Below are 23,075 nucleotides of genomic sequence, written 5' to 3' on the forward strand. Positions count from 1 at the left end.
AGAACTACTGTACCACCTCATACAAGGGAAAAACTGAACACCCTAGAGGCTACATCAAGAAGAAAACCTACAAAATAGGTGGCCTAACGTCGATGTAGGCTCCAGACCTGTTCAGGTTTTCCCTAGGTTGATGTGGCACTCGCAGAACGAGCAGCCGCGCGTGTTCGGCTCGTCACGCACATGCTATAGTTCATTAGACTCCCGAGGTCTGTACCCTAGTCAACAAGGTGTAAGAAGCTGACTTCAAGCGCTTGGTCCACAAATAAGTAAGCAGATCGCATGCGAGAATACGAAAGCACACACCTTTCTTCTAGTCAGCATCTACCCAACGCGGCCGGATAGAGATGATCTCGGAAATTCAGAGATCTCAGCATCCAGAGAATACGGTCCTTCAACTGAGACGAGTGGCAACATCGCTATGCTAGAGCCCCACGATACAGCTATGCGCCCTTGATCCTCTTATGTTCAGCTGTATTTAAGTGGGTCTGCACGTGTAGAGCGATCTATGGACAAACCAGTCATAGTTTCAGTCACATATCGGCGAAATTGTCCTTTGTGGTGTCCATAACCCATCTTCCATTCCAATGCGCTTGTTCTGATGCGTTGAAGAACTTGTTTCGTGGGACCTCGAGGTGGACGGACGTGATGTTGTCACTCCACTCCTGGTACTTTGCCAACGCCAGTGCGCGAGCAGGAAACCCAGCATCTAGCTGCAAGAATACAGTAGACTTGTCGATGGCGTCGTAGAACCTGTTGCGGCATTTCAGGTCCACCTCCTTGCAATTAAGGCGGAGAGACCGGATGTCGCAAGAGGATACACCATTATTGCCGATAACCCAAAGGAAGAGTTCCATTGGAAGGTTTGGAAGTGATGCAGCAGGATGTGGCGATGAATCTGGCATTGCTCGATGATCGTAGCAGGGGAAGCCTACTGAAAGGATGACATTCAGTTTGCTCATGCGGTCTACGAGCATAGTGGTGATGGTTTTTGTGTTGTGCTTGGTGACGCAGATGAACTTTTCGACTCTGGATCTGCGTGGACCACTCAGCCGGACGGTCACCTCTTCCGATCGAACCCGAGACGTCAATAAATGGCCCTAGGCCAACCGGCTCTGCCCCCCGTAAGTAGACTTGCCTTACTTTATCAGCGCATGCTAATAGGAAGCGCAGGTTGACCCCCCGTTCCATCTCTCCACGGCCCTCCCTCGCACGCCAACCTAAGAAAAAACGAAACACACTGGGGTCTACGTTGACGTTGGGTCACCTACTTTGCAAGTTTTTGTCTTGATGTAGTCTGCAGACCTATTTGGCTTTTTCTTGTATGAGGTGCTCGTACAGACTGATCCGTGCATTGCCAGCCGACGAGCTCGGTGACGACTTGCTGGATGACGACTTGGACAACATCAACGCCCGCTGCAGAGTCGCTCACGGAGGGCGACAATATGAAAATCTTCAAGTATCAGCTCGATGATCATGCGGTCCATGTAGGGACTGTATACTTCCACCAGGCCAGCCGTTACACTCCCAAGCCTCCCGCTCTCGACGTCGAGGACTTTCATCTCACTCACCTAAACCACCCCATGGTCATCCGTGACACTGAGAACCCCATCGAGGAAGTCGCTCAGGATGTTTACGCGCGCTTCCCCTTCTCTGATGACTGTGAACGGGCTATTGGAGGGACCGCCACCGATGCACCTCTCATCGTCCTCTACACCTCGATCTCCAATGTCACTCATCTTCCCGAGTACCGCGATGCGTACACCATCGAAGGAAAGCAGTTCCAAGGCATGGACATATTAGACTGGGATGTGGTTTCGTTCCTGTCATCATACAGAAGGGATGAGTCCGAGACAGTCCAAGAAGTCTATCGAACAATTTACCGAGAGCTCAGGGCCCTCAGGGTTTATGCATTCTAGGAATCGGTGCTGGGTGATGCTGGGTGGTGCTAGGGTTGGTACTGGAGAGATGGTCATCATCATCTCCTCCGAACTCCATCCCCTCTACTCGCCTGGCCATCTGTTGGCTGCGCCCCGACATATCCTCTTGCAGTGTCTTGCGCAATTTGTCTTTCGCGTGTTGAGTAATACCCCTCCGCTCGTATTTGCGCAGGATGAGGTGCTCTTCGAGCTTCTTCCTTATCTCCACCAGATCAGGCTGGGTGGCACTGTCTGTCAGCGCTCTGTACCTTACGACGTTCTTGGCTGTTGTCTGGTATGGTTCGTCGTGGGGGAGGTGGCCGTGGGCTTGAAGCGTCTCGTGCGTTTGTTCGAGGATGTTGTGGAGTTCGGCTTCGATCCTCTCGTACTGTGGGTCTGATGTGATGAGCTGGCGTGCACGTGCGTCGATCTCCTCTCTTAGCGACCGGCCTGATGATTCTGCTGATGCGTTCCTACTCCACTGCAGGCCCACGAGATCGGTAAACGTCATCTGCACGCGAGAAGGCCGAACAGGCAGGAGGAAACACAAAGGATAAGTACTCACCAGTCTGTTCGACGGCGAAAAGAACTTGCGAATCGACGCGCTCGTGAGCCCCACACCGCCCAGTCTAAAGGAGGTTACGTCTCGCCTCCCAAAACCGTGGTGGTTGTAGTTGAGCACCGTGGTTAGGTTGGTGGGGGCATGATCGAGCAGTGCCATGGCCGCTTCAGTCGAGTGCATACTCTTGGCTTCTTGTGCAGCTTGTCGTCTGAACGCGTTCATTGAGACGTAACAGAGAATGCCGATAGAGAGGCAAAACTGCTGAAGCTTCCTGGTAAGGGCCTTTGATCGCATCTCCTGTTCGACGATGAGCTCACACTCGGTAGTTGCCGCAACGAGTACAGCCTGCTTGGCCACTTTCGGCCTGGTTGCGGGAAATCGATCTGCATCCTTGCTGAGAAGGACATCGAGGTGGTCTACAAACAATCCGCGAGTATACGCTATGAAATGTCAGCGTATGAATCTGGTTTCTCGGCGTCCACGCCTTACCTTTAGCAAAGAGGAGCGCGCTCAAGTCGAGGTGGAGCCGTTCCTGTTTGGGGGCGAAGAAGAATCGGCGCGCACCTTGCTCGTTCCTCTGGTCATGCGGATCGTTGCTTCCCTTGAGATAGTGGAAGGTGACAACACAGCAATATTCCTAGTCGAACCTTTCGAACTTGAGGTCTGACCACCTCAATGTATGAGATTTGGCGCGGGTGGGCATGGACGCGCTTATTGCACCTCCGAGCGGCGCACCTTTGTGGCAGCCTTTCCCAACAGTGATGCTGCCAGGTCGCGCAGACGTGATGTATGAGAGTACCCACGCTATATAATGCTGCTTGGTATTGAGGACACCTTCATGTAGCGACATTACCTCTGCGAAGAGAAGGCCCAGCTCAAATTCTCCCAATTCATTCTTTTCACGGTGCTGTGTCGAAAGATCCTGCTCAACTGCTACCATGTGGACATGCCTCAGCACTCGAGTGCGATACTCACGTTCGATGGTTGCGAAGTTGGGAGTGTGGGTATCGATCCAGTACTGAAGCGCGTACTTATGACCGTAAAACGTCCTGGCCTGGAAGAAGTCAGTCACTGTCCAACGTGGGGATATAGATAATACATGCCTTGATCTTCTCTGATAGTGCGCCTTCCGAAACGGTCGCCATGCACTCCAGGAAACCACAAATGTAATCAATAAGGGTCTCGCGGGCGTACATTATCGGTTCGTCGTCGATATCCTAAACAGTACTCGAAAAAGTTGCTCCGCGCGAGTTTGCGATGGTCAATGGTTGTAGGCGCTGATTTATCATAAAATCTGGATCTCTTGGCGGTGATTCTGAGCTCTTCCTTGCGCTCGTTGGTCAGTCCAGCCAGTCGTCATGCCATGCGTGAGGAGGGCGGCGCAGGTGGTGGTAGCGTCGCCATAGCGTTCTACTGCCCAGGTAGACTGCGGAGGTTGGAGGGATGGTAGAGGTCTTGGGGGGTTGATTCGCGGAGGGGTATCTTCTAAACCAATCAATGTTTCGGGCGGGTGAGAGGCCTGCTTGGGCAGGTGCTGTTCGTTGATGATGGGCGTGGGACGCCGGGGGGCTATTGCGTGAGGATAACTTTGACCAGTACTGCGTCGGGCTGTTGGGACGCTTACGTGTGTCGGTGCTGTTGGAGGAGAAGGGTAGGACACTGAGAAACTAATGAAAGCGACTGCAAGGGACCAGCGGTGAAAAATGGTGAGTGCACATGCAGTGTTTGGGTAGGTGAGGTTTGCTTGGCGCGTGGGTTGGGAAGGTGCAACGCACCACATCCTATCTCACCTCGCGGCATCTGGTCCCTCTTCGCTTCTTCTCTGTCAATCTTCGTCCGCTTCCTACCATATACTCGGTCCTTCTGCTTTATGTCTGCCAGTCGTTTTCGCCGCGTCCATTCGCTTCTTCCCTTCTACTGATCCTTACCCGCGTTGCGTCCATTTCCTTATTGCATTTTGCCCGCTTTCCACTTGCTGATGCTTAGCTGCGCCGCCTGAAGTTTGCGTATCGCATCTGGCATTACTTCGCTGGATCGGTACTTCACTATCCTGCGTCCACTTTGAAAAGATGGTGAACAACGAGGCGCTCGAGCGCAGCGGCGATGACATCAACCGGAAACTCACAGGCTTCAATACGCTGGCGACCAAGGACGATATGAAGCAATTCCTCGTTGAACTGAACGCCACCATCCCCAGGTTCAAGGACCAGGTACGGCTGACTGGGAGCAAACCCGAGCTAAAGAGCCGGTATCGCGAGTACCTCGAAAGGGTATGATCTTGCATCGCTGCATCTACTCCTCGTCCGCTAACTGACCTTCCTTGCAGTCCGCCGAGTTGCCTGTAACGAACACTCCTACAACACCCTCAGCAGGGCGCCCGGCAGCGGCGCCACCGTCAGCGGCACCAAAGCGCGTGAAGCGTGCAAAGCAAGCAGGAGAGGGCAGAGAGATCGGCGACAAGACCAGCGATGATACCGAAGCAGCACAGCGAACGGCTACAAAGCGCGTGAGGCGTGCCACGCGAACGGAAGAGAGCGAAGAGGTTGGCGACAAGACCATTGACGATACCCAAGACACGATGCCAAGTATGCTCTCGCGTCTCTTCGTGGCAGACGGGGCGCAGCTGTCAACACCTACACTGACCTGCCTCGACGCTCTAGGATCTCCGCTGAGTGCCGTCGCAGCGCAGAAGCCTGAGAACGAAGATTTGTCGAGCAGACTTTGGCCGCTGGTCGACCCCATATCCACTCTCATCTCGGCTCGAGATTCTATCATCCCAATGCACAGCTACCTCGATAACTTCGGTCGGTTAGCTGCTGCAATTCGCAAACTTCCGGTCACTGCCCCAGCCTGCTTCAGCTCATTCCTCACTAGCATACACTTTACGGTCGTCGTGGACCGCGGAGACGCAGGAGATACGTTGGCCGTGTCAGAAAAAGAGCCGGAAGACACGAGTCTAGAAGAGGCAGCAGTCATGGCCGAGGTGGGTATCCTGTCGAACGAAGTGAACCGCGCCTTGAGCAGGTGGAGTTCATCCTTCCCTTCGCCGCCCTCCGATTCGATGATATATCCGGTGGACTTCAACCAGACAGAGAGGACGGAACTCAGAGCCTTCGCCAGGCAGTACATCACGAGGAATTCCCATCTCAGCAAGCTGGGTGTAGTAAGAGAGGTCTTACTTGCTACCAGTAAAGACTTTCGGGCAACCTGGCCGATCGGACGAGGGGGGACGTTGACGACAGCGATCAACCTGTTGGTCGAGGCAAGGAAGAACGTCAATTTTGTCAAGGGCAAGTCTCCGTCTGCCAAGAGTCCCAACCGCGAGGTGGGTGAGAAGGAGGAATAGGGCAAGAAGACGGACAAGCCGAAGGCGCAAAGACAGGTGCCAGTGGTGACCGAGGACGACGAGGAGGAATACGAGGATGAGGAGAAGCCGGGAACGCGAAGACGGGGGCCAGTGGTGGTCGAGGAGGATGACGAGGCGGATTATGAGAGTTAATTTGCTGTTGCTGGGGGGTAGTTAGTCAGCCACACTTTAAGCTTACGCGTCTACAATACAAGCATTGAACTGAGGATATAGCGTACTATCAGCCTGACTATGCTTTCCGAGAGCCGGTCGTGAGTTTTGCAAGATATATCGTTGTAGTTCGTAATTATTGTACCTCGTCTTAATGTCACGATAGGAACAGGCCATCTGCAGCAATGAAGCGGGAAAAGAGGGTTGATAATCGACTTTAACCTTGGTAACGGGTATTGTTTCGTGAGCTTCACAACGTTAGCTAAAATTACTTCGGAAGTGCTCTACCCTAATTCTAGATATAAAAGGTTCAAGACTATGCCGTTAGAAGATGTAAAAAGATGTGGTAGATCTAGCCGCAGGCTGCCAGATCGAATTAGGTGTTAAACGACCTCTCAGGCTCAAGCGCGGAAGATAGAAAACGCATTCTGGAGCCTGGTGAGCAAAAAGAACGACTAAGGGCGAAGAGTGGGCTGCTGTGAAGATTATCTTGCAAAAAAGAAACAGAGCACACGGAGTCTCGAACTCAGGTTCTGCGCACGTGCCTTCTACCAGAATTGAACTAGCGACCTCGTCATCACGTGACGTCCCTTTCGGGACAAGCTCGACTCGATTTGAGTCTTGCGTTACTAGTGACGCGCTCTACCACTGAGCTAAGAAGGCTTTGATGTGATTTGATGAAGCATTGGCAGTTTAACCTCAATATATACGAGGACATTAAAGATCATAGAATGCAGACAGTGTTCTTTCCTTCAAACAGACCCGCTTGGAAGACCAGACCCACAGCAGCCGCACTCGCTTAGCTTTAGATGTGGAAGTCGCATACTTCGGCAGGAGGCAGGTGCGAATTAGTCTTTCTGCTGAGCAGAGCCATGGGCGTGAGATGTAGCAGATTAAGGTTGCCTGTCTCGTCGCGCACCCTATGCGTCAAGCGTCGCGCTTTGTTGTTCTCTAGGCACGTTTGACAAAGGAGGAACACGCTAGCTCTCACTCCGGGCTACTGCTGGTAGCTTCATTTCACGATAGCCATAGTCGGAGTTACTTTACAGCAGCGGATAGATACCCTTGCTACGTTTACTCGCTCGCGAAGAGAGTCGCGTTGGATCAGCGTCGTGCTGTCTTTGTCGACTGAGACGCGATCGCAGTTTCAGTGTCAGCGCGCGTGGCAGCGAACGACATCAACACGATCGCATCAGCGACGCAAGCGCATGACATTAGCAAGACATGCAGACATGATGTAAATGAAAGCACGGGGTGGATCTCCGAGTGTTGTGTGGAGGTGGATCTGGGGCGGGTGACCAGTTAAGCGCAAGCTCATTCACATGCCACCGCGAGCCCGCCAAGGCACCAAATTAAGAAGCTGGCGATTGAGCCTCTCCCGCTGATCGCGTTCCTTTCTGCCAAAACCCCTTCAAACACGACTTCTCCCAACACCGCGACACTTCCACTCGACAGATTTACTGCCAGGCTCCGAATCCTGGCTTCGACCATTACCATTCCCAATATTCTACTACAACCATCTATGGGCTCTGCTTCCTTCGCCGCGACCGCTTTCCTACCCACCGCTCAGCTTACCGCAGTTGGCTCCTTCTTCCCCTACAACGCACTGAGCTCAGGCCTGAACAAGACGGACGCCTCCTTCGCATCGCTGGTCCGGCTAGGGGTAGGAGTTCCGCCGTGAATCCTCGCGGCGGACTGTAATATTGGTTTGCCCAAGACCGGCGTTGGATGTGCGCGGACTCCTCTCCAAAGCGTGCGCAAATGCTGACTTGAGCAGAATACGGGCGCAGCTTAGAGAGTGACAACTCTTAATCGCAATACCCCTCATTACCGTTACCATGGTTTTCGCGTTCGACCAGAACGATGCCCAACTTCCGGCCAACGCGCCGCGAAACCCTGAGCCTGCCATGCCCGAAGACGACATGTTCGCTTCAGGGCCCATGGACATGAGCCCGCCCAAAGCGCCCCTCCACGTAGGAACCCCGCCGATCAACATCGTCAGCCCTATGCCACAGCGCGGAGTGCAGCCCGGCCCCGAAGCCAAGCAGCAGGGACCAGACAAATTGGATTTTGACGCCGTATTCAAGAAGGCTCAGAAGAACAAGAAGAAGAAAAAGAAGGGTCTGAAAGCAGGACTACAAGCTACAAGCGTCACCCGGGGCTTTCACACTCCAGTTACGTCTGGTGGGGAGGAGTCAGACTACTCTCTGGCCACTACACCGCGCTTCGGACCTGTGCGCTCTGGACTTCCCAGCGTCACCAGCAGCCCAGCGCTTAGACCCCAGTCCACTGCGGGAGGCATCAGCAACCTCAAAGCCCAGCTGGAGGCGCTGAACCTAGGCCCAAGGAGCGACTCACCCATGAAGGATTCCCCAGGAAAGGGTGTCGCTATGAGCAGGGTCACCTCGCAGTTGTCAAGCAACACCAGCATGTCCGGCCGGGAAAGTGACAGTGACCGCACGGAGATGGAGAGCTACGAAATCGACCTCAACGCAGAGGACTTCAGTATCGACACGCTCTCCAAAACTTCGACCATGTTGAACAGCGGCATGGCGCGCAAGATGACGGCCGAGGATTTTGAGCCGTTGATGTGTCTGGGCAAGGGCAGCTATGGCACCGTCTTGCTGGTCAGGCAGCGCGCGACAGGCCGCCTGTTCGCGCAAAAGCAGTTCAAGAAGGCGTCCATCACCGTGCATAAGAAGCTCATTGAGCAGACCAAGACGGAGCGCAACGTGCTCGAGAGCGTGAACCGCCACCCCTTCATCGTCAACTTCTACTACGCCTTTCAGGACCAGGAGAAGCTGTACCTCATTCTGGAGTATGCTCAAGGCGGCGAGCTGTTCCATCACCTCGCTGCTGAGCGCATGTTCTCCGAGGACGTAGCCGCCTTCTACATGGCTGAAATGGTGCTTGCGCTCGACCACCTTCACCGCACAGTCGGCGTCATCTACCGCGACTTGAAGCCCGAGAACTGCCTCCTAGACTCCGAGGGCCACCTGCTCCTTACCGACTTCGGCCTCAGCAAAGTCAGTCTTGACGAAGACAGCCCCTGCCGCTCCATCCTCGGTACCGTAGAATACATGGCTCCGGAGGTGGTTCAAGGTCACGAGTACGGCGCTGCAGTCGATTGGTGGTCCCTAGGCGCACTCGGCTTCGATCTTCTCACTGGCGCTCCTCCCTTCACTGGCAACAACAACGCCAAGATCCAGGAAAAGATCGTCAAGCAGAAGCTCGCACTACCATATTACCTCAGCGCCGACGCCAAGGACCTCCTCACTCGCCTCCTCCGCAAAGACCCCAAGAAGCGCCTTGGCTTCAACATGGCCAAGGATCTGCCGAACATCAAGAAACACCGGTTCTTCCGCAAGGTCGATTGGAAGAAGTTGGAAGCGAGGGAGCTGGAGCCGCCGATTCAGCCACTCATTACGGATCCGGAGTTGGCGGAGAACTTTGCCCAGGACTTCACTGACCTGCCGCTGAGTCCTGTTCTGACGAAGAAGTTTGACGACTTGATGTTCGAGAGCCAGGCTTCTAGCAATCCTTTTGGGGGGTTCAGTTTTGTGGCTAGCCAGAGCTTGTTGGACAGTGGAGAATGGGGATATTAGAGGGACAGGAGGAACATTGGCTTTGATGTTTATGTTTTATGCATGCTTGTCTATATCGCTGTTCGAGAAAAGATCGTAATAGAGCACCATCACTAAGCGATAATACAGGTTCCAAGATCAATGGTTACCAGATAGAATTGTGTCTTCGTAGGTTGCTAAACCATCTTATTCCAAACTCCGTGCTCGTGCCGTCATCGGTATCATGCGCAAGTATTCATACAGACTGTAAACCAAGTGGGAATCGTTGAATCGAAAGAAATGTCGTTCCAGTCCTCCGCCGTGAGCACTTAAGGTGTTCGTATCTAGGAGGTGGGGGCAGCAGCGGCAGCGTAGGACTCGCCGCTCTTCTCGTTGCTACCCTCGGCGGGCTTCTCGCTGCTCTCAGTAGCGACACCGCCCTCGCTGGCAGGCTTCTGCTTCTTAAGGTCGGCCAAATGCCTAGCCTCGTTGTGGACGTCCATGACAGTCTTGTTACCCTGCTCGTAGAAAGCACGGAGCTTCTGTCCGGTGGGTGTGGAAGCAGCCTTGTCGAAGTAGCTGGTCATCATGTTGAAGGCAGCGTAGCCCTTGTTTGTTATGCCCAACTTCTGGTCGACGACCTGCGCCTTCTGTGTAGCCTGGGTCTTCTGGTCGAAGTTGTTGAGGACGTTCATGAACTTGGTGCTGTAGCCGTTCTGCTTGTCTGCGGCAAGGGCCTTCTCGATGGCGGTGTCGGAGATGGCATAGCCGTGGGCGAGGTACTCGGCGATGATGCGTGCGCGGGGCTTCTGCTCCTGCTCGATGTGGTGGTCGCCGTCCTTGGCGTCGTCGGCGGAGGCAGACTTCTCGCCGGCAATCTCGTCGATGCTCTTAGCGGACGTGACCTGGACCGAGTTGTGGCCGAGCTGTGTGTTGTCGAGGAGGAGGGCAGTCTTTGCGGCGGCGGCCTTCTCGAAGGTGACCGAGGCAGACTGGGTGTCGTCGCCCGAGGGCTTTACGCTGAGCGACTGGATCTTTCCGCAGAAGGAGAAGAAGCTCTTGATCTCATCCTCGCTGGTCTTGGTGGAGATGTTCTCGACGTTGACGGTGGCAGCCATCTTGATGTGTGTGTGTGAGGTGTTTCGGGAGGAGTTTGAATGTAGTGGTGTGGTGGTATAGTGGTTGAGGGTGTTGTGAGTCTTTGAGTGATGCGGTGGACAGGGTGTGTTGGCGAAAGGGTCTATTTGTAGCAAGAGGGGTATGCAGCAACCTGCCAGTTCAAGGAGGGCGCAGCCTAGCAACACGCATGGGCGATGACGTACGCGGGGCGGTGCTAGTGGCGTCTAGATGCCCACAGCTGGGGGAACCTTCACGAAGCGCCTCTTGGGCCGTCTTGCATGTGAATGTCTACCATTGCTTCTTCGTACGTACTTCATGGCGCAGGCTGTGGCGCATCGTTGCCCATTGCCCGATGCGAGTATTCTTGCGAGCTTATGAGAAACAGTGGATCATAGCCCATCTGGCATCTAGAGACTTGGGCTGAAGGCGAGACTCGGAACCCGCGCTACCTTAGCATGTAGAAAGTGAACTCATCCCGTCAAAACATTCGCGCATCAAGAATTGTTACAGGCATGCACTGTACGTACTGTGTCGAATGTGATGTGTGTTATGAGCTCCATTACTCCACCAAACCTCGGCTTTAGCAAACGTCATAGCTCCGTCTTTCCAAAACATCTTCCATGAGCTCCGCAGGCTTCCAATTCACATCACTCCCATAGTGTCTACGCCACTCACAATGGCTACCAAACTCATCTCGCCATCTCCGCGGTTAGCGCAGTCATGTCTGCGCCGCACACGACACCTAGCCCCAGCCGTATCGCGACTTCCGCAGCGCCGCTACATCTCCGCATACGGCTACGAGCAAGCCAAAGCCCTCACATTCTCCGAATATGGCGAACCTCCCGCTGTGCTTTCCCTTCACGGCCATTCCATCTCGCCGCCACATAGCAACTTCATGACATTGCGCTTCCTCGCTTCGCCCATCAATCCGGCCGACATCAACCAGATCCAAGGCGTATACCCTTCGAAGCCGACCTTCACCACCAACCTAGGCACACCCAACCCAATTGCTGTCGCTGGAAATGAAGGAGTGGCGGAGATAATAGCATTGGGCGAAGGAGTCAAAAAGGAAGGCTTCAAGAAGGGCGACTGGGTCTTCATGAAAGGGCCTGGCTTCGGTACATGGCGAACACACGCAAGCGCCACCACAAACGATGTTGTAAAGCTCGACGACCACATGCGCGAAGGTATTACAGCGATCCAAGCCGGCACCGTATCCATAAACCCATGCACAGCATACCGCATGCTTCGCGACTTCACAACCCTCTCGGAAGGCGAGTGGTTCATACAGAATGGAGCAAACTCAGGTGTCGGACGTGCCGCCATTCAACTAGGTAAGAAGTGGGGTTACAAGAGCATCAACGTGATCCGTAGCCGGGAAGACAAGAGCAAAGAAGAAGCCATGAAGAAGGAACTCCAAGAGCTGGGCGCAGACGTCGTCATCACGGATGCAGAATTACAATCGCAGGGCATCAAGGACCAGGCCAAAGAATGGACGAATGGGGGTCGCGCTCCCATCCGCTTGGCCTTGAACTGCGTGAACGGAAAGGCCGCTACCGCAATGGCCAAACTGCTTTCCTCCTCCTCGCACTTTGTTACCTACGGTGCTATGTCGAAGCAGCCTTTGACTATTCCCGCGTCCATGCTCATCTTCAAGGACATTCACTTCCACGGCTTTTGGGTAAGCAGGTGGGCGGAGAAGCATCCTGAAGAGAAGCAGAAGACGGTGGCAGATGTACTGGATATGACCCGCAAGGGCGAGTTTAGAGACATGCCTGTTGACGAGATCAAGTGGGAGTGGGATACCAAGGGCGACGAGTTGATAGGCAAAGTCAAGGATACTCTGGAGGGCTACAGAGACGGCAAGGGTATATTTGTGTTTGGTAAGACGTAGACTTTGTAACCTTCAAAGCTATATACATTCTATGGCATATGTACATACGTCAAGTCGTGGAATTGTGAGGTCATAATAATGTCCTTGGACTCTCTACTGCAAGAGCACTCTCGATCCGTTGTTAGGCAAAGGTGCCCTGAACAGCACGAACGGTCTCTCTCTGTTGTCTGTACCAGGATAGAAAGATGAACTGAAGGCAAGCTGGTTGTCGGTGAAGTAAAGATAGCCATCGCTTCCCACGGACACTGTAATAAGTCAGTTTCCATCCAGACATCACCAGCATAACAAAACAAAGACTTACTAGTATCAACCCAACTAATCCTCGGGTCCCTCACAAACAACGTCATAGACGCATTCTTCGGGTTATGGAACCCAATCTCATTCTGTTCCATGTTCCCCGCATAGATAAACCCATTCGTATCCGTCTCAAACCCATCGCTCACACCCCTCTCACCCCGGTTATTCACCGCACCCAGCGCCAGTAGCTCAGACGCCTGACTGCGGTCCCGCAGACGCTCGGTGGGAATACTGTACAGAGTGCGACCACCAACAGGGCCAAAGTACAGGTGCTCCCCGTCAGCAGATAACGCGATACCATCGCTTCCCAGCGGAACGGTGGTAAGTGGTAGACCAGGACCGGGGATGTAGTATTTCGGTTCGCCCCAGACGTATGGCACAAATCCACGCTCAGCTCGCGACTCTTGTGCGCCGTCGAGGTGGCGCCAGCTTTCGCCTGTACCCAAGTCTACAATGACGATGCCATTGCGGCCCTCGGATGAGGAGTCGGTGATGTAAGCGACTCCCTTGCCGGAATCGGTGATGTGAGGGCGCAGGTCGAAGCGCACGTCGTTGAGATACGAATCTGGGTATGCGACTGTGGGAGGGAAAACGATGGTTTGGATTACCGTGTCGGATTCAATGTCTACTCCGACGAGCTTAGGGCCACCGGGAGATGCCAGAACGAGGCTGCCTTCTTCGGTTAATGCGCGGCCTGTATCCAGGATCCAGAGTCGGTCTTGGGGGTCGAGGACGACGCTTTGGACGCCGATGAGGTAGTCTTGGTAGTTTGCGCCTGTTGGTGGGGTGGTCGTGTAGTTGATGGCTCCGTTTGGCGGATTGTTGATTTCTACACTTGGGTACGGTGTTTCGGTGCCGTTGGAGGTGAGCTCTGCTACGGCATGTCTGTTGTTGGTGCCTGTGTTGGTGTTGTTGGGATCGAGACCTGCTGGGTAGTTTGAGAATTTACGGCCGCCTTTTGAGACGGTGATACCTGGGACTGATGTTAGTCGTTGTGCACCCGTGAGTCTGGTACGGCATGTTGGTACCGGTAGGCCACTGATCGTTGTAGAGATGGACAATTTCAAGAGGTGGGCCGGCAACACCGAGATCAGAACGGATGCGTTGTGCGCTGCATAGCGCAGGAAGCAGAGCGCTTAACGTCAATACTGAAAGAGATAGCATATTGGATGCGACAACAATGTAATGACCGGTATCAAGGACGGTGGCATGATCGCTGGCGTGACAGTTTATATAGCTTCGAGCATGCAAGCGCGAACTGTAAACATTACCTCACAGGTACCTGACGTGAGTCTTGCGGCTCGGCATTCTTAGTCTTCAACGTCATGAACATGTCAGGTACCAGGATAAAATTGAGGAGCTATTGACCTCGGGACGATCTGATGTAGATTTGAGGCTGCACGTAGGGAGCTATCCGCTTGTGGCCTAAGTTTGTCGGCGGCTCACCCCGCTTCTGCTGGGTGCAGGTGTGATGCAACGCCATTGGCGCTATGTAATGCACGTTGCAGATGGTAACAGTTCCGCCTGATCTGATATGATTTCTTACGGATGTACATTTACTACTTTTTCTCCCATGGTTGTCTAACCAACCCACTCTTTGACGACTTCTTTCAGAGAAGCATTGTCGCCTGTCTCACTCCAAGTATGCGATTGCTCGCTGTCTTCTGCTTCCGACGTCGCATCTACCGCCAGCGCAGTCACCTTCAGTTCCCCGCCATCGAAGTCGACTCTGATGTCCCTTGTAGACTTGGTGCCTTTCTTGGTTTCTTTGCTTTGACGAATCGACAGCCGTGGGTTCTGAGTTCTCGTCTGCGCGCGCGAGCCATACTCGCTCTTCAAAAGTCTATGCGCAATATGTAAGGACAGGATCCAGTCCAGATATGCCTTCAGCTCCTCGACAGTAGCAAACTTGTGTTGCTGGAATAAGCCAAGATCGGAACTTAGAGTGGATGGAAGGGTAAGCTTATGCTCTGTGCCAAACGTCGGTTGGCCGATGATCGTGCGTGTAACGATGACCAGACTCTCTGGCTGTGTGCCGCTTGGAGTGGGTATAGTCAATGTCGCTTTCCCATCGAACGGCTTCATAAAGATTTCCAGCAGCTGATCGGTTGCGGACATGCCCTTCTTCGGCGTCGTCTTCAAACTCTCCGAAAGGTTCGCCCAAGACATCTCACGTGTGGTCTCCAGACTCGCATCAAGGCCTGCATTGTTCAGTGTTTTGGCGACGAGACCAAGATAGACGTAAAGCGAGTCGACACCTGCAATGTGATTCGATACAGCAAGAAGCGTGCGCAGCAAAGGTGGAGGAGGCTTATCCCGCTTTTGGCCTGTCAAAGGAGGTGGAAGCTGCGATCTCCTATAGAGACGCATGCTATGCTCATGGGCTAGGAGCAGTCGGAGCGCCTCGGCGATGTTGCGAGCCAGCCAATCGTACTCATGCCCTTGGTTGCTCGCTATAGGATCGTCCCGGGGTATGCAATCGATGAGCAGCTTTCGATCTTGTGATGACTTGCCCATACTAGGCACGTCTATGGAAATGACAGAATCCCGAAATTCGACACCGTATGCTCGTAGTTGCCGGGTCTCGAGACTCATTTCATAGTACAGCTCTTCCTCTAGCAATGAATCACGGCCAAGTTGTATAGACTTTTCCAGAGACTGAGCGGAGTTTTCGCCGTCGAGAGGGAGCTGTGATGTGCCTGTCATCTTGCCGTCGACACTGATTCGCACCCGGAAAGTCTTCGGTTTGAGCGCGAGACTCGGATCGAGAATGATGCTGCCGTCCTTGTCCATCTGAAGAGGGGCAAAGCCACGCGCTTTGAAATGACCGCTTGCTGATACATTGTTAGCTTGAGGAAAGCGACGCGACGAATGAGCAGCCTTTACCTTCGGGGAGTCCATAACGCACGGCAAAGGGCGAATGGCGTACATTCTGGCGCAGTCGCTGAATGGGCCACCCCTTGTCGGAGACGGACACTATCTCATGCCAGTACTTCGTCTCTCGCCTTATCTCCTTCTCCAAATGCTTTGCGGCCTTCAATATCTCGTCTACCGAAGAGTCCAGCGCCCCCATGCGTGCTCCCTGAGCAGCTATTTCTTGTTTGGACGCGAGATCTTGGAGTCGTTGTACCTCGTCCGGCTTGCGAGTGCGATGTTCGTGGTTCTCCTTGCTCATGCCGAAAGAGCCGAGTGGTATGCCCTGGTTCAGGCCTTGCTCTCGAAACGTCGGACTGAAGAAGTTGAGGGCGCGTTTGTTAGGGTCTTGGGAGAGGATGAGGGAGACGAGATCGAGCGCGTTGGTAGCAGCGAATTTAGCCCATCTGTCTTTGGTCAGTATGAACCCCCATACAACGCGTTCGCGTTCAGACGTACTCCAGATGGCTATACATCTCCTGCCCGGCTTTGAACACCTTCTCTAGCTGTTCCTGGCGAGAAGGCGCTTCTTTTTCCTTCTTTTCTTTATCGGCTCCCTCTGCAGCGTCGTCTGGTACATCTTTGCCCGCGTCAATGTCCTCCTGTAGCGACTGTTCGGTGATGTTGCGCAAATGCCCGCGTTCGCTCGCTAGCTGCTCGATCTTGAACAGCAGGTCATCCTGCGTCAGCTCCTCCTTCTTTGGGGCTGGCCATGGGCGCAGGGCCACGTTGTTCAACGATGAGTCCATCTTGACTGCGACTCTGGAGGCAGCCGGGTAGCTTGGGCGAAGCTGGCTAGGTTCCTGTGGTTTGTCCGACACGGTGGGCCCTTGCATAAAAGCCGTCCCCCAGTAGCGGCCGTTGCAGATCGAAGCTTATCGATTGCGGCTTCACCCATGCAACCCACGAATGACACACGTTGCACGCGCAATCGTGGATCAAAAGCAAGGTAGCTGTAGCTGTAGCTTCGTAGAGGGGATCAAGCAGCTTACAGGCGTTAGTGTACCGTCGCGCGGGGATGTCACCGGGTCACATGTGCATGGCCCCTTCCCTCTCCAGCCACTAACGGCGGTCTCCGATAAGCTTGGACAGACAGCTTAGGTTACAGTGACAACTCAGTCACAGTGTCCTTCATTTCTCCTCATTCCTCCTTCACCGATTGAGACATTGCAAGATGACTACCAGATACCGCGTAGAATGTAAGTCCCAACCACGACTGCAATCTCCGAAGGTCGACTCAGAGACAAGATTGCTGACTTGATGGTTTCCCGTGTGGTAGATGCCCTCAAGGTGTGTACAGGTTACATTGACAACCATCTGCCTTCAAATAACTGACATACCCCAAAAGACCCACAGGAGAGATCAGCTCGTAAGTATCCTGTGATACCCAACCAGAATGCCTAGCTAATGCATGACACAGATAGAGTGGATCAAGGTAATGCTCTTTCAGCTTGTTAGACAACGCGAGCTACATACTTATACTGCCTCAGGGTCTCCTGGCCGTTCCTTTCGTCTTACACTCCCATCCAACAGCAGTATTCGAGCCCAGCGATGAGTCAGTCGAGCACCAAGCCAACATCGCTCAACGGCGGTATGCCGAGATCCTACGCGACGTTGAAGAGATCATCAACGACCATAGTATGTCATGAAGCCATTGAAGCCACGCGAGTCCGGGTGATCTACGGTGAAATCGCAGGGCTAACGCAACTTAGTCCAACACCAGAAAGACGGCAAACCCGACAGATCAAAATTGAAGCTCCTCGTTCCAACAGTAGCGAACTTCTTCACGTCCTTAGCATTGCATGACGCTTTCATCTGGCAAGATCAGCGGCGCTTCATCAGCCACCGACGTTTCGTCCCCCCTTCTTTCAACGATGTGCGTCTAGTTCTCAACACAGCCCAAGTAATGAGTCTCATCCGCAACGGCCCACTCGAACTCGTGACGTTTGACGGAGATGTCACCTTGTATGACGACGGCAAAGACTTGACAGAAGACAACCCGATCATTCCCAAGATTCTGCAGCTCATGCGTCGTGGATCAAAGATTGGCATTGTCACAGCCGCAGGGTACACAGAGGCTAAGCCATACTATGGTAGACTGTACGGGCTTCTAGACGCCATCCAGGCATCCGATCTGCCCCTAGAGGCTCGACAGAATCTGATCATCATGGGCGGTGAAAGTAACTTCTGTTTCAAGTTCGACGAGAACAGTCCAGTTCTACTGCGCCTGATTCCCCGAGAAGAATGGCTGCTTAAGGAGATGCTCTCGTGGACCGAGTCGGACATCAAGGACCTGCTTGACTTGGCGGAAGTTTCTCTGCGGGACACGGTCAAAAACTTCCGTATGGAGGCAAATGTCGTCCGGAAGGAAAGAGCCGTTGGTATTGTACCAAAGGACGGGCACAAGTTCTGCCGAGAGACACTGGAAGAGACCGTTTTGATCGTGCAGAAGATACTCGTAGGTTTGAGACCATGTGCGATGCTTGTAATGCTGACGTGGCTAGGAAATATCCGAGGTCGGCCAGCGTCTCCCCTTTTGCGCGTTCAACGGCGGAAACGACGTATTCGTCGACATCGGCGATAAGTCCTGGGGTGTCCTTGCCTGTCAGCGGATCTTCGGCGGGATTGAGGGCAGCAAAACATTGCACGTTGGCGACCAGTTCTTGAGTGCTGGGGCGAACGACTTCAAGGCTCGGTTGGCATGTACGACGGCGTGGATCGCGAACCCGCAGGAGACGTGCCAACTGCTCGACGAGATTACCGAATTGGACGAGGTGCATCAGCGAAAGACAAGATAAGAGCGGCCCGGATCAGGTTGTGCATAGCGATGACATCAGGGTGCTTCGGAAGCTACGGCAATAGGGGTCGTCCATGTGGCGGATAAACTTTGGAGGGGTACACGGCTGCAGTGCGTGTTTGAAGCATGTCGCAGCGAGAGGGATATGGGTCTAGATAACCGTTGAAGATCACAGAAAGGGTCTCAATCAAATCGATATGCGGAGGCAGATGGCGACATGCGATGCGCGTCCGGCACGGCTCTCCTGCATTATGCCTTGACGCTGACTCGGGTGGCTGACCCACTGCATTCTCTGGTACAATTGTCGCGCTAGAAGCTCGAAGGTGACGCGCTGCAGGCACGCATTCATGCAGCGCTGCACGACGGTTGCTGACGCGCGCGTGTTTTGTCCACGTCTTGTTCCTTTTGAAGTCGGGGCAGCAGGCAGGGCGTGTCCCTGGGGAAGGTCGAGGCTGGCGCGCCGTATCCGCAGCGCCTCTGGGTGGTGCAGGGCGCTGATCCCTGCTAACCGTCGTGTAATCCCTGGCCCGTACTCCGCTTCACGAAAGCACCTCCTGAGCTTCCACCCGCCTGCGGCTTCTGCGAGACTCTCTCATCTGCTGCCGCGTCGCTCCCAGCCTTCAATTGCCTCCACTCCACCGCACCTTGGGTTTATTGATCGCCCACCGCAATTTACCACACGAGTCTCTCACCACGACACTGCAATGGGCTCCAACAAGTTCTCGTTTAAGCCACTGACGCTTTCGCCCATCAACTTCTCTCTGACCGAGGGCACGTCGATACCCGCGCCGCTCGACAGCCCGCCCGAGTCACCTCGCCCGCCCACGCCTGGAAAAGGCCCACTGTCATCGCATCCCACCCCAAAGTCGCCTGGCTCCCCGCCGCAGACAGAGTCGCCGCCGCCAGGCAAAGCGTCAGAGGACTCGGCTGATGGCCACCTCCAGCAGAGCCGCACCAGCGATGCGACCAGCGCCATGTCCCCCACGAGCCCTTCGAGCAAGCGGCCTGCATCCGTCCGCAAGTTCCTGGGCATTCGGACGTTGTCGTCCAACGACAGCTTGAAGTCGGACCAGAGGCCGGGCTCGCCGGCTACAATCAACAGCCAAGCACCCAGTCTCAGCAGGAGGAAGAGCGGCAGCTGGTTCGGCAAGAGGAAGACCTTCATTTCCGGATCTGTTCCAGAAGGCACTGTGGATTCCACAACCTACTCGAACGGCCGCACCGTCTCTCAACCTGCCGTACAGGCTGCGCAACCACCCAAGCCCAAGGGCCCACCGCCTCCAGCTCTGCCCGGCCTGAGCTCCTTCGGCGTCAACGAAGACACGCTGAGTCTCGGCGCCGACGACATGTTCAAGAACATAGGAAAGGCAGATGCGCCCAAGTCAACACGATGGTAGCCGCCTAAAACACACTTTCAACGGGGGCATGTTGATGATGCATTTCTAACGGGTTTCGAGTTTAATGTCCTTATTGTTTATACCTTTCACGGGCCACAGGTTGGAGTTTTGAAAATTTGTGGCATCATTATTTTGGCTTGCATGTGCACAACGATACCCCAGTCGATACAGTATAGCGATGAAGTGGCACGTATGAGTGCGTCCGAGATGAGATCTTGTGGCGACTGGGGAGGACGACGGGGTTGGCAGCCTTCCTTTACTCTGGCTTTACATATCACTACCTGCTAGCGTTCCCTTCGACAGTGCGTCTTTGGCCATGGCATCTCTCGCCGCCGGTCGCTATAAATAAACACTCTTACCTTACTACCGCCTCCACCTGCCTCGTATTCAAGATAATCAGACGTCAACAATGCAAGATACGTACCCCACGTGGCGCGGACCAGGCGCGTTGCTGCGGTAGGCTAGCGCGAAACCCTGATCACAACAAACATTGCATAGGCGGGTACGGGTGCATCAACACCAGCCCTACCCCCCTCGGCCTCCCGCCTTGCTGACCCGCGACGTCGCGAACAGACGACAATCGCTGCACAATTGTCACAACACATCGTATCATGGCCGACCCGGGAATGTTCTCGGTCCGCCGTCAGGTCAGTCTAGTGTGCGACCCCCTCTCGTTGCATCTCCTAACCACGCGCGCAGACTCTAGGACCAGTGAACAACAACTCCTCCGCGATCCCCATGCCCGCTTCCGCCATGAAGCGCTCGAGCTCCATCAACAACATGAACCAACCCCAATTCCCTCCGAATCATGCCCGGTCGAAGAGTGGGAGTAGAATGTCCCTCGCGCCCGGTCGCCCGAGCCAGCCGCTCTTCCCACGCTCATCCTCCGGAACAGACCTTGCGCAAGGCTTCCAGTCAGTACATCGCAACTCGACGAGCAACTTCGGTGCAAGCAGTGCGCGCAAGAGTTTTGCGCCAGGTGCCTCCATATTCCAGACACCCGCCCCCCCTTCTGGGCCGAACTTTGAGCAGAGCGCACAACGGCGGAGCAGCGTGTTCAAGTCGCGAGCCTCGCATGTAACTGGACAATCTGGTGTGAAACAATCCTTCTTCCAACAGGCGCCTATGCCATCCGTCCCTCCGACAGACCCGCGCCGACTCAAAGATGCGAGCACCCGTCAGCACATGGCTCAGGAGCTGCTCGAATTCCTGACCCAAAACAACTTTGAGATGGAATCGAAACATGTCCTCTCAGCAAAGGCCATGACTTCGCCAACGCAGAAGGACTTCAACTGCATGTTCCAATGGCTCTACAACCGCATTGATCCCAGCTATCGCTTCCAGAAGTCAATCGACCAGGAGGTGCCAGTACTGCTGAAGCAGATGCGCTACCCGTTTGAGAAGTCAATCATGAAGTCGCAGATCGCGGCTGTTGGTGGAAACAACTGGTACACATTCTTGGGTCTCCTGCACTGGATGATGCAATTGGCACGCCTGATGCAGGCTTATGAGGCCGGTACATACGACGACGCTTGCTTCGAGGCTGGCTTCGACGTCTCTGGAGACCGCATCATCTTTGACTTCTTGTCGGACGCCTACAGCACTTGGCTGTCCGCAGAAGACGACGATGACGATGAAGAGGCGCAGAAGAAGCACATGGAGCCTCACATCCGGACAATGGCAGCCAAGTTCGACGCTGCAAATGCCCAGCATCACGAGCAGGTCTCCCTTCTTGAGGCCGAGCACAAGTACCTGCAGGATCAGATCGAAGAACTTGGAAAGTCCGGCCCCCGGATTCAAAAGCTGGAGGAGCAGATCCGCATTCTCGAAGAAGACCGCGTCAAGTTTGAGAACTACAACAACTCAATGGATGCCAAGGTCAAGAAGTACAGCGACCGCTGCTCCTTCTTGGAGAAGTCCATTGAAGAGATTGAGGCAGAACTTGAGGCCTCAGAGAAGGAGCAGCAAGAGCTCCAAGCTATCATTGACGGTCGAGGCATGACCATTGCGGATATTGACCGTATGGCAAATGAAAGGGACCGCCTTGATACTTCTCTCCAGGCAACGACAGTTCGCTTAGAAGAGTCCAAGAAGCGGGTTGCAGAGAAGGAAATCGCTGCATCGCGCAAATTGGATGAACTCGAACAAACAATCGAGCGATACAATAACCTAGGCTACCAGATTGGAGTCATTCCTTCTACGGCTGTCAATGCCAAAGGACAAGACTACGAACTTGTCCTCACCATTACAGATGGTCCCAATTTCTCCGGGTCACAAATGGGTGGCTCTTCACAAGACGCATCAGACCGTCTTCTGCACGACGCAGGCACAGGGTACTCACCAGCACATCTGCTAAACCTGGACCTCCGCGGTACAGTCAAATCCAACATAATCGCACTTCGCAAAGAGATTGCCGAGCGCCGCAACCAAGCCCTAGAAGCCGACATGAACAACCACGATCTCCTCGACAAGATCAAAGAAGCCATGGACGACAAGCAAGCCGAAGTCGAAGCTCTCGGCCACCGTGTAGCTCAAGCAGAGGAGGAGCTAGAAAAGCTCCGCGAAATAACAAACACGCAAAAGAGCCAATCTGACGCACAGATTGAGCGCATGGAGAAAGAACTAGGCCGTATGCGTAGCGGTCTGGGAGAAAGCGTACAACTGATGGTACAACGAGAGATGGCCGTCAATATCGAGTAAGTCCTTCACCCCTCTTTCTTGTTCCGCTGTCTATGAACAAGGCTAATGATATCTGTCAGGTATGAGCAACTCCAACTCCGCGCCAACGCCCTCCGCGAAGAACTCCACACAGAAATTGAGCGCATGCTCGACGACATCGTGCGCTTCAAACTCCACGTACAGAAGAGTCTGGAGGAATACGAGCAGTTCATCGCCGATGAAGTAGAGCGCAGCTGTGAAGAGCAGGACATGCTCGCCGAGGGTGAGGACGAGGACATGGTCGAGGAGGCGTAAAGCACGTCACTGAAACCGTGATTGATATGAGCGACGGGTTAACGAGTTGGCTATGAGCTTATGATGGAGTTTCTGGTGCTGGATACCACGCTGATGCTGTTGATGGGAGTTTGCTAAGGGACCTTTT

The 23,075-nt window shown here is 54.1% G+C and overlaps 12 protein-coding genes and 1 non-coding gene across 13 annotated transcripts; 7 read left to right on the forward strand and 6 right to left on the reverse strand.

Annotated features, from left to right (window-relative positions):
• Nucleotides 1-530: 530 nt before the first annotated feature.
• On the reverse strand, nucleotides 531-854 carry J4E84_000245 (uncharacterized protein; the record flags this gene model as incomplete). The annotated part of the gene is made up of 1 exon (XM_049382888.1): nucleotides 531-854. The coding sequence occupies one exon, from the start codon at nucleotides 852-854 to the stop codon at nucleotides 531-533; it is 324 nt and encodes a 107-aa protein (XP_049248406.1).
• A 531-nt stretch (nucleotides 855-1,385) lies between these two features.
• On the forward strand, nucleotides 1,386-1,916 carry J4E84_000246 (uncharacterized protein; the record flags this gene model as incomplete). The annotated part of the gene is made up of 1 exon (XM_049382889.1): nucleotides 1,386-1,916. The coding sequence occupies one exon, from the start codon at nucleotides 1,386-1,388 to the stop codon at nucleotides 1,914-1,916; it is 531 nt and encodes a 176-aa protein (XP_049248407.1).
• Nucleotides 1,917-1,945: 29 nt separating this feature from the next.
• Nucleotides 1,946-3,418, reverse strand: J4E84_000247 (uncharacterized protein; the record flags this gene model as incomplete). The annotated part of the gene is made up of 5 exons (XM_049382890.1): nucleotides 1,946-1,957; nucleotides 2,005-2,427; nucleotides 2,482-2,918; nucleotides 2,968-3,079; nucleotides 3,332-3,418. 5 exons carry the CDS (start codon nucleotides 3,416-3,418, stop codon nucleotides 1,946-1,948), a joined length of 1,071 nt encoding a protein of 356 aa, XP_049248408.1.
• A 1,129-nt stretch (nucleotides 3,419-4,547) lies between these two features.
• On the forward strand, nucleotides 4,548-5,824 carry J4E84_000248 (uncharacterized protein; the record flags this gene model as incomplete). Its single annotated transcript, XM_049382891.1, has 2 exons — nucleotides 4,548-4,748; nucleotides 4,805-5,824. The coding sequence occupies 2 exons, from the start codon at nucleotides 4,548-4,550 to the stop codon at nucleotides 5,822-5,824; spliced, it is 1,221 nt and encodes a 406-aa protein (XP_049248409.1).
• Nucleotides 5,825-6,537: 713 nt separating this feature from the next.
• Nucleotides 6,538-6,658, reverse strand: J4E84_000249. The gene has a single exon. It is a non-coding gene; the product is annotated as a tRNA-Thr (tRNA).
• Nucleotides 6,659-7,833: 1,175 nt separating this feature from the next.
• On the forward strand, nucleotides 7,834-9,600 carry J4E84_000250 (uncharacterized protein; the record flags this gene model as incomplete). The annotated part of the gene is made up of 1 exon (XM_049382892.1): nucleotides 7,834-9,600. One exon carries the CDS (start codon nucleotides 7,834-7,836, stop codon nucleotides 9,598-9,600), a length of 1,767 nt encoding a protein of 588 aa, XP_049248410.1.
• A 302-nt stretch (nucleotides 9,601-9,902) lies between these two features.
• J4E84_000251 (uncharacterized protein) lies at nucleotides 9,903-10,676 on the reverse strand (the record flags this gene model as incomplete). The annotated part of the gene is made up of 1 exon (XM_049382893.1): nucleotides 9,903-10,676. The coding sequence occupies one exon, from the start codon at nucleotides 10,674-10,676 to the stop codon at nucleotides 9,903-9,905; it is 774 nt and encodes a 257-aa protein (XP_049248411.1).
• A 677-nt stretch (nucleotides 10,677-11,353) lies between these two features.
• On the forward strand, nucleotides 11,354-12,571 carry J4E84_000252 (uncharacterized protein; the record flags this gene model as incomplete). The annotated part of the gene is made up of 1 exon (XM_049382894.1): nucleotides 11,354-12,571. One exon carries the CDS (start codon nucleotides 11,354-11,356, stop codon nucleotides 12,569-12,571), a length of 1,218 nt encoding a protein of 405 aa, XP_049248412.1.
• A 93-nt stretch (nucleotides 12,572-12,664) lies between these two features.
• Nucleotides 12,665-14,032, reverse strand: J4E84_000253 (uncharacterized protein; the record flags this gene model as incomplete). The annotated part of the gene is made up of 3 exons (XM_049382895.1): nucleotides 12,665-12,816; nucleotides 12,873-13,841; nucleotides 13,897-14,032. 3 exons carry the CDS (start codon nucleotides 14,030-14,032, stop codon nucleotides 12,665-12,667), a joined length of 1,257 nt encoding a protein of 418 aa, XP_049248413.1.
• Nucleotides 14,033-14,449: 417 nt separating this feature from the next.
• J4E84_000254 (uncharacterized protein) lies at nucleotides 14,450-16,530 on the reverse strand (the record flags this gene model as incomplete). Its single annotated transcript, XM_049382896.1, has 3 exons — nucleotides 14,450-15,702; nucleotides 15,755-16,188; nucleotides 16,241-16,530. The coding sequence occupies 3 exons, from the start codon at nucleotides 16,528-16,530 to the stop codon at nucleotides 14,450-14,452; spliced, it is 1,977 nt and encodes a 658-aa protein (XP_049248414.1).
• A 662-nt stretch (nucleotides 16,531-17,192) lies between these two features.
• Nucleotides 17,193-18,579, forward strand: J4E84_000255 (uncharacterized protein; the record flags this gene model as incomplete). The annotated part of the gene is made up of 4 exons (XM_049382897.1): nucleotides 17,193-17,216; nucleotides 17,272-17,419; nucleotides 17,494-18,239; nucleotides 18,286-18,579. 4 exons carry the CDS (start codon nucleotides 17,193-17,195, stop codon nucleotides 18,577-18,579), a joined length of 1,212 nt encoding a protein of 403 aa, XP_049248415.1.
• A 703-nt stretch (nucleotides 18,580-19,282) lies between these two features.
• Nucleotides 19,283-19,975, forward strand: J4E84_000256 (uncharacterized protein; the record flags this gene model as incomplete). The annotated part of the gene is made up of 1 exon (XM_049382898.1): nucleotides 19,283-19,975. The coding sequence occupies one exon, from the start codon at nucleotides 19,283-19,285 to the stop codon at nucleotides 19,973-19,975; it is 693 nt and encodes a 230-aa protein (XP_049248416.1).
• Nucleotides 19,976-20,586: 611 nt separating this feature from the next.
• Nucleotides 20,587-22,948, forward strand: J4E84_000257 (uncharacterized protein; the record flags this gene model as incomplete). Its single annotated transcript, XM_049382899.1, has 3 exons — nucleotides 20,587-20,622; nucleotides 20,675-22,671; nucleotides 22,735-22,948. 3 exons carry the CDS (start codon nucleotides 20,587-20,589, stop codon nucleotides 22,946-22,948), a joined length of 2,247 nt encoding a protein of 748 aa, XP_049248417.1.
• Between the last annotated feature and the right edge of the window lie 127 nt (nucleotides 22,949-23,075).

Source organism: Alternaria hordeiaustralica (assembly GCF_023758085.1).
Source record: "Alternaria hordeiaustralica strain BMP 2776 chromosome Unknown scaffold_1, whole genome shotgun sequence".
Lineage (NCBI taxonomy): Eukaryota > Fungi > Ascomycota > Dothideomycetes > Pleosporales > Pleosporaceae > Alternaria > Alternaria hordeiaustralica.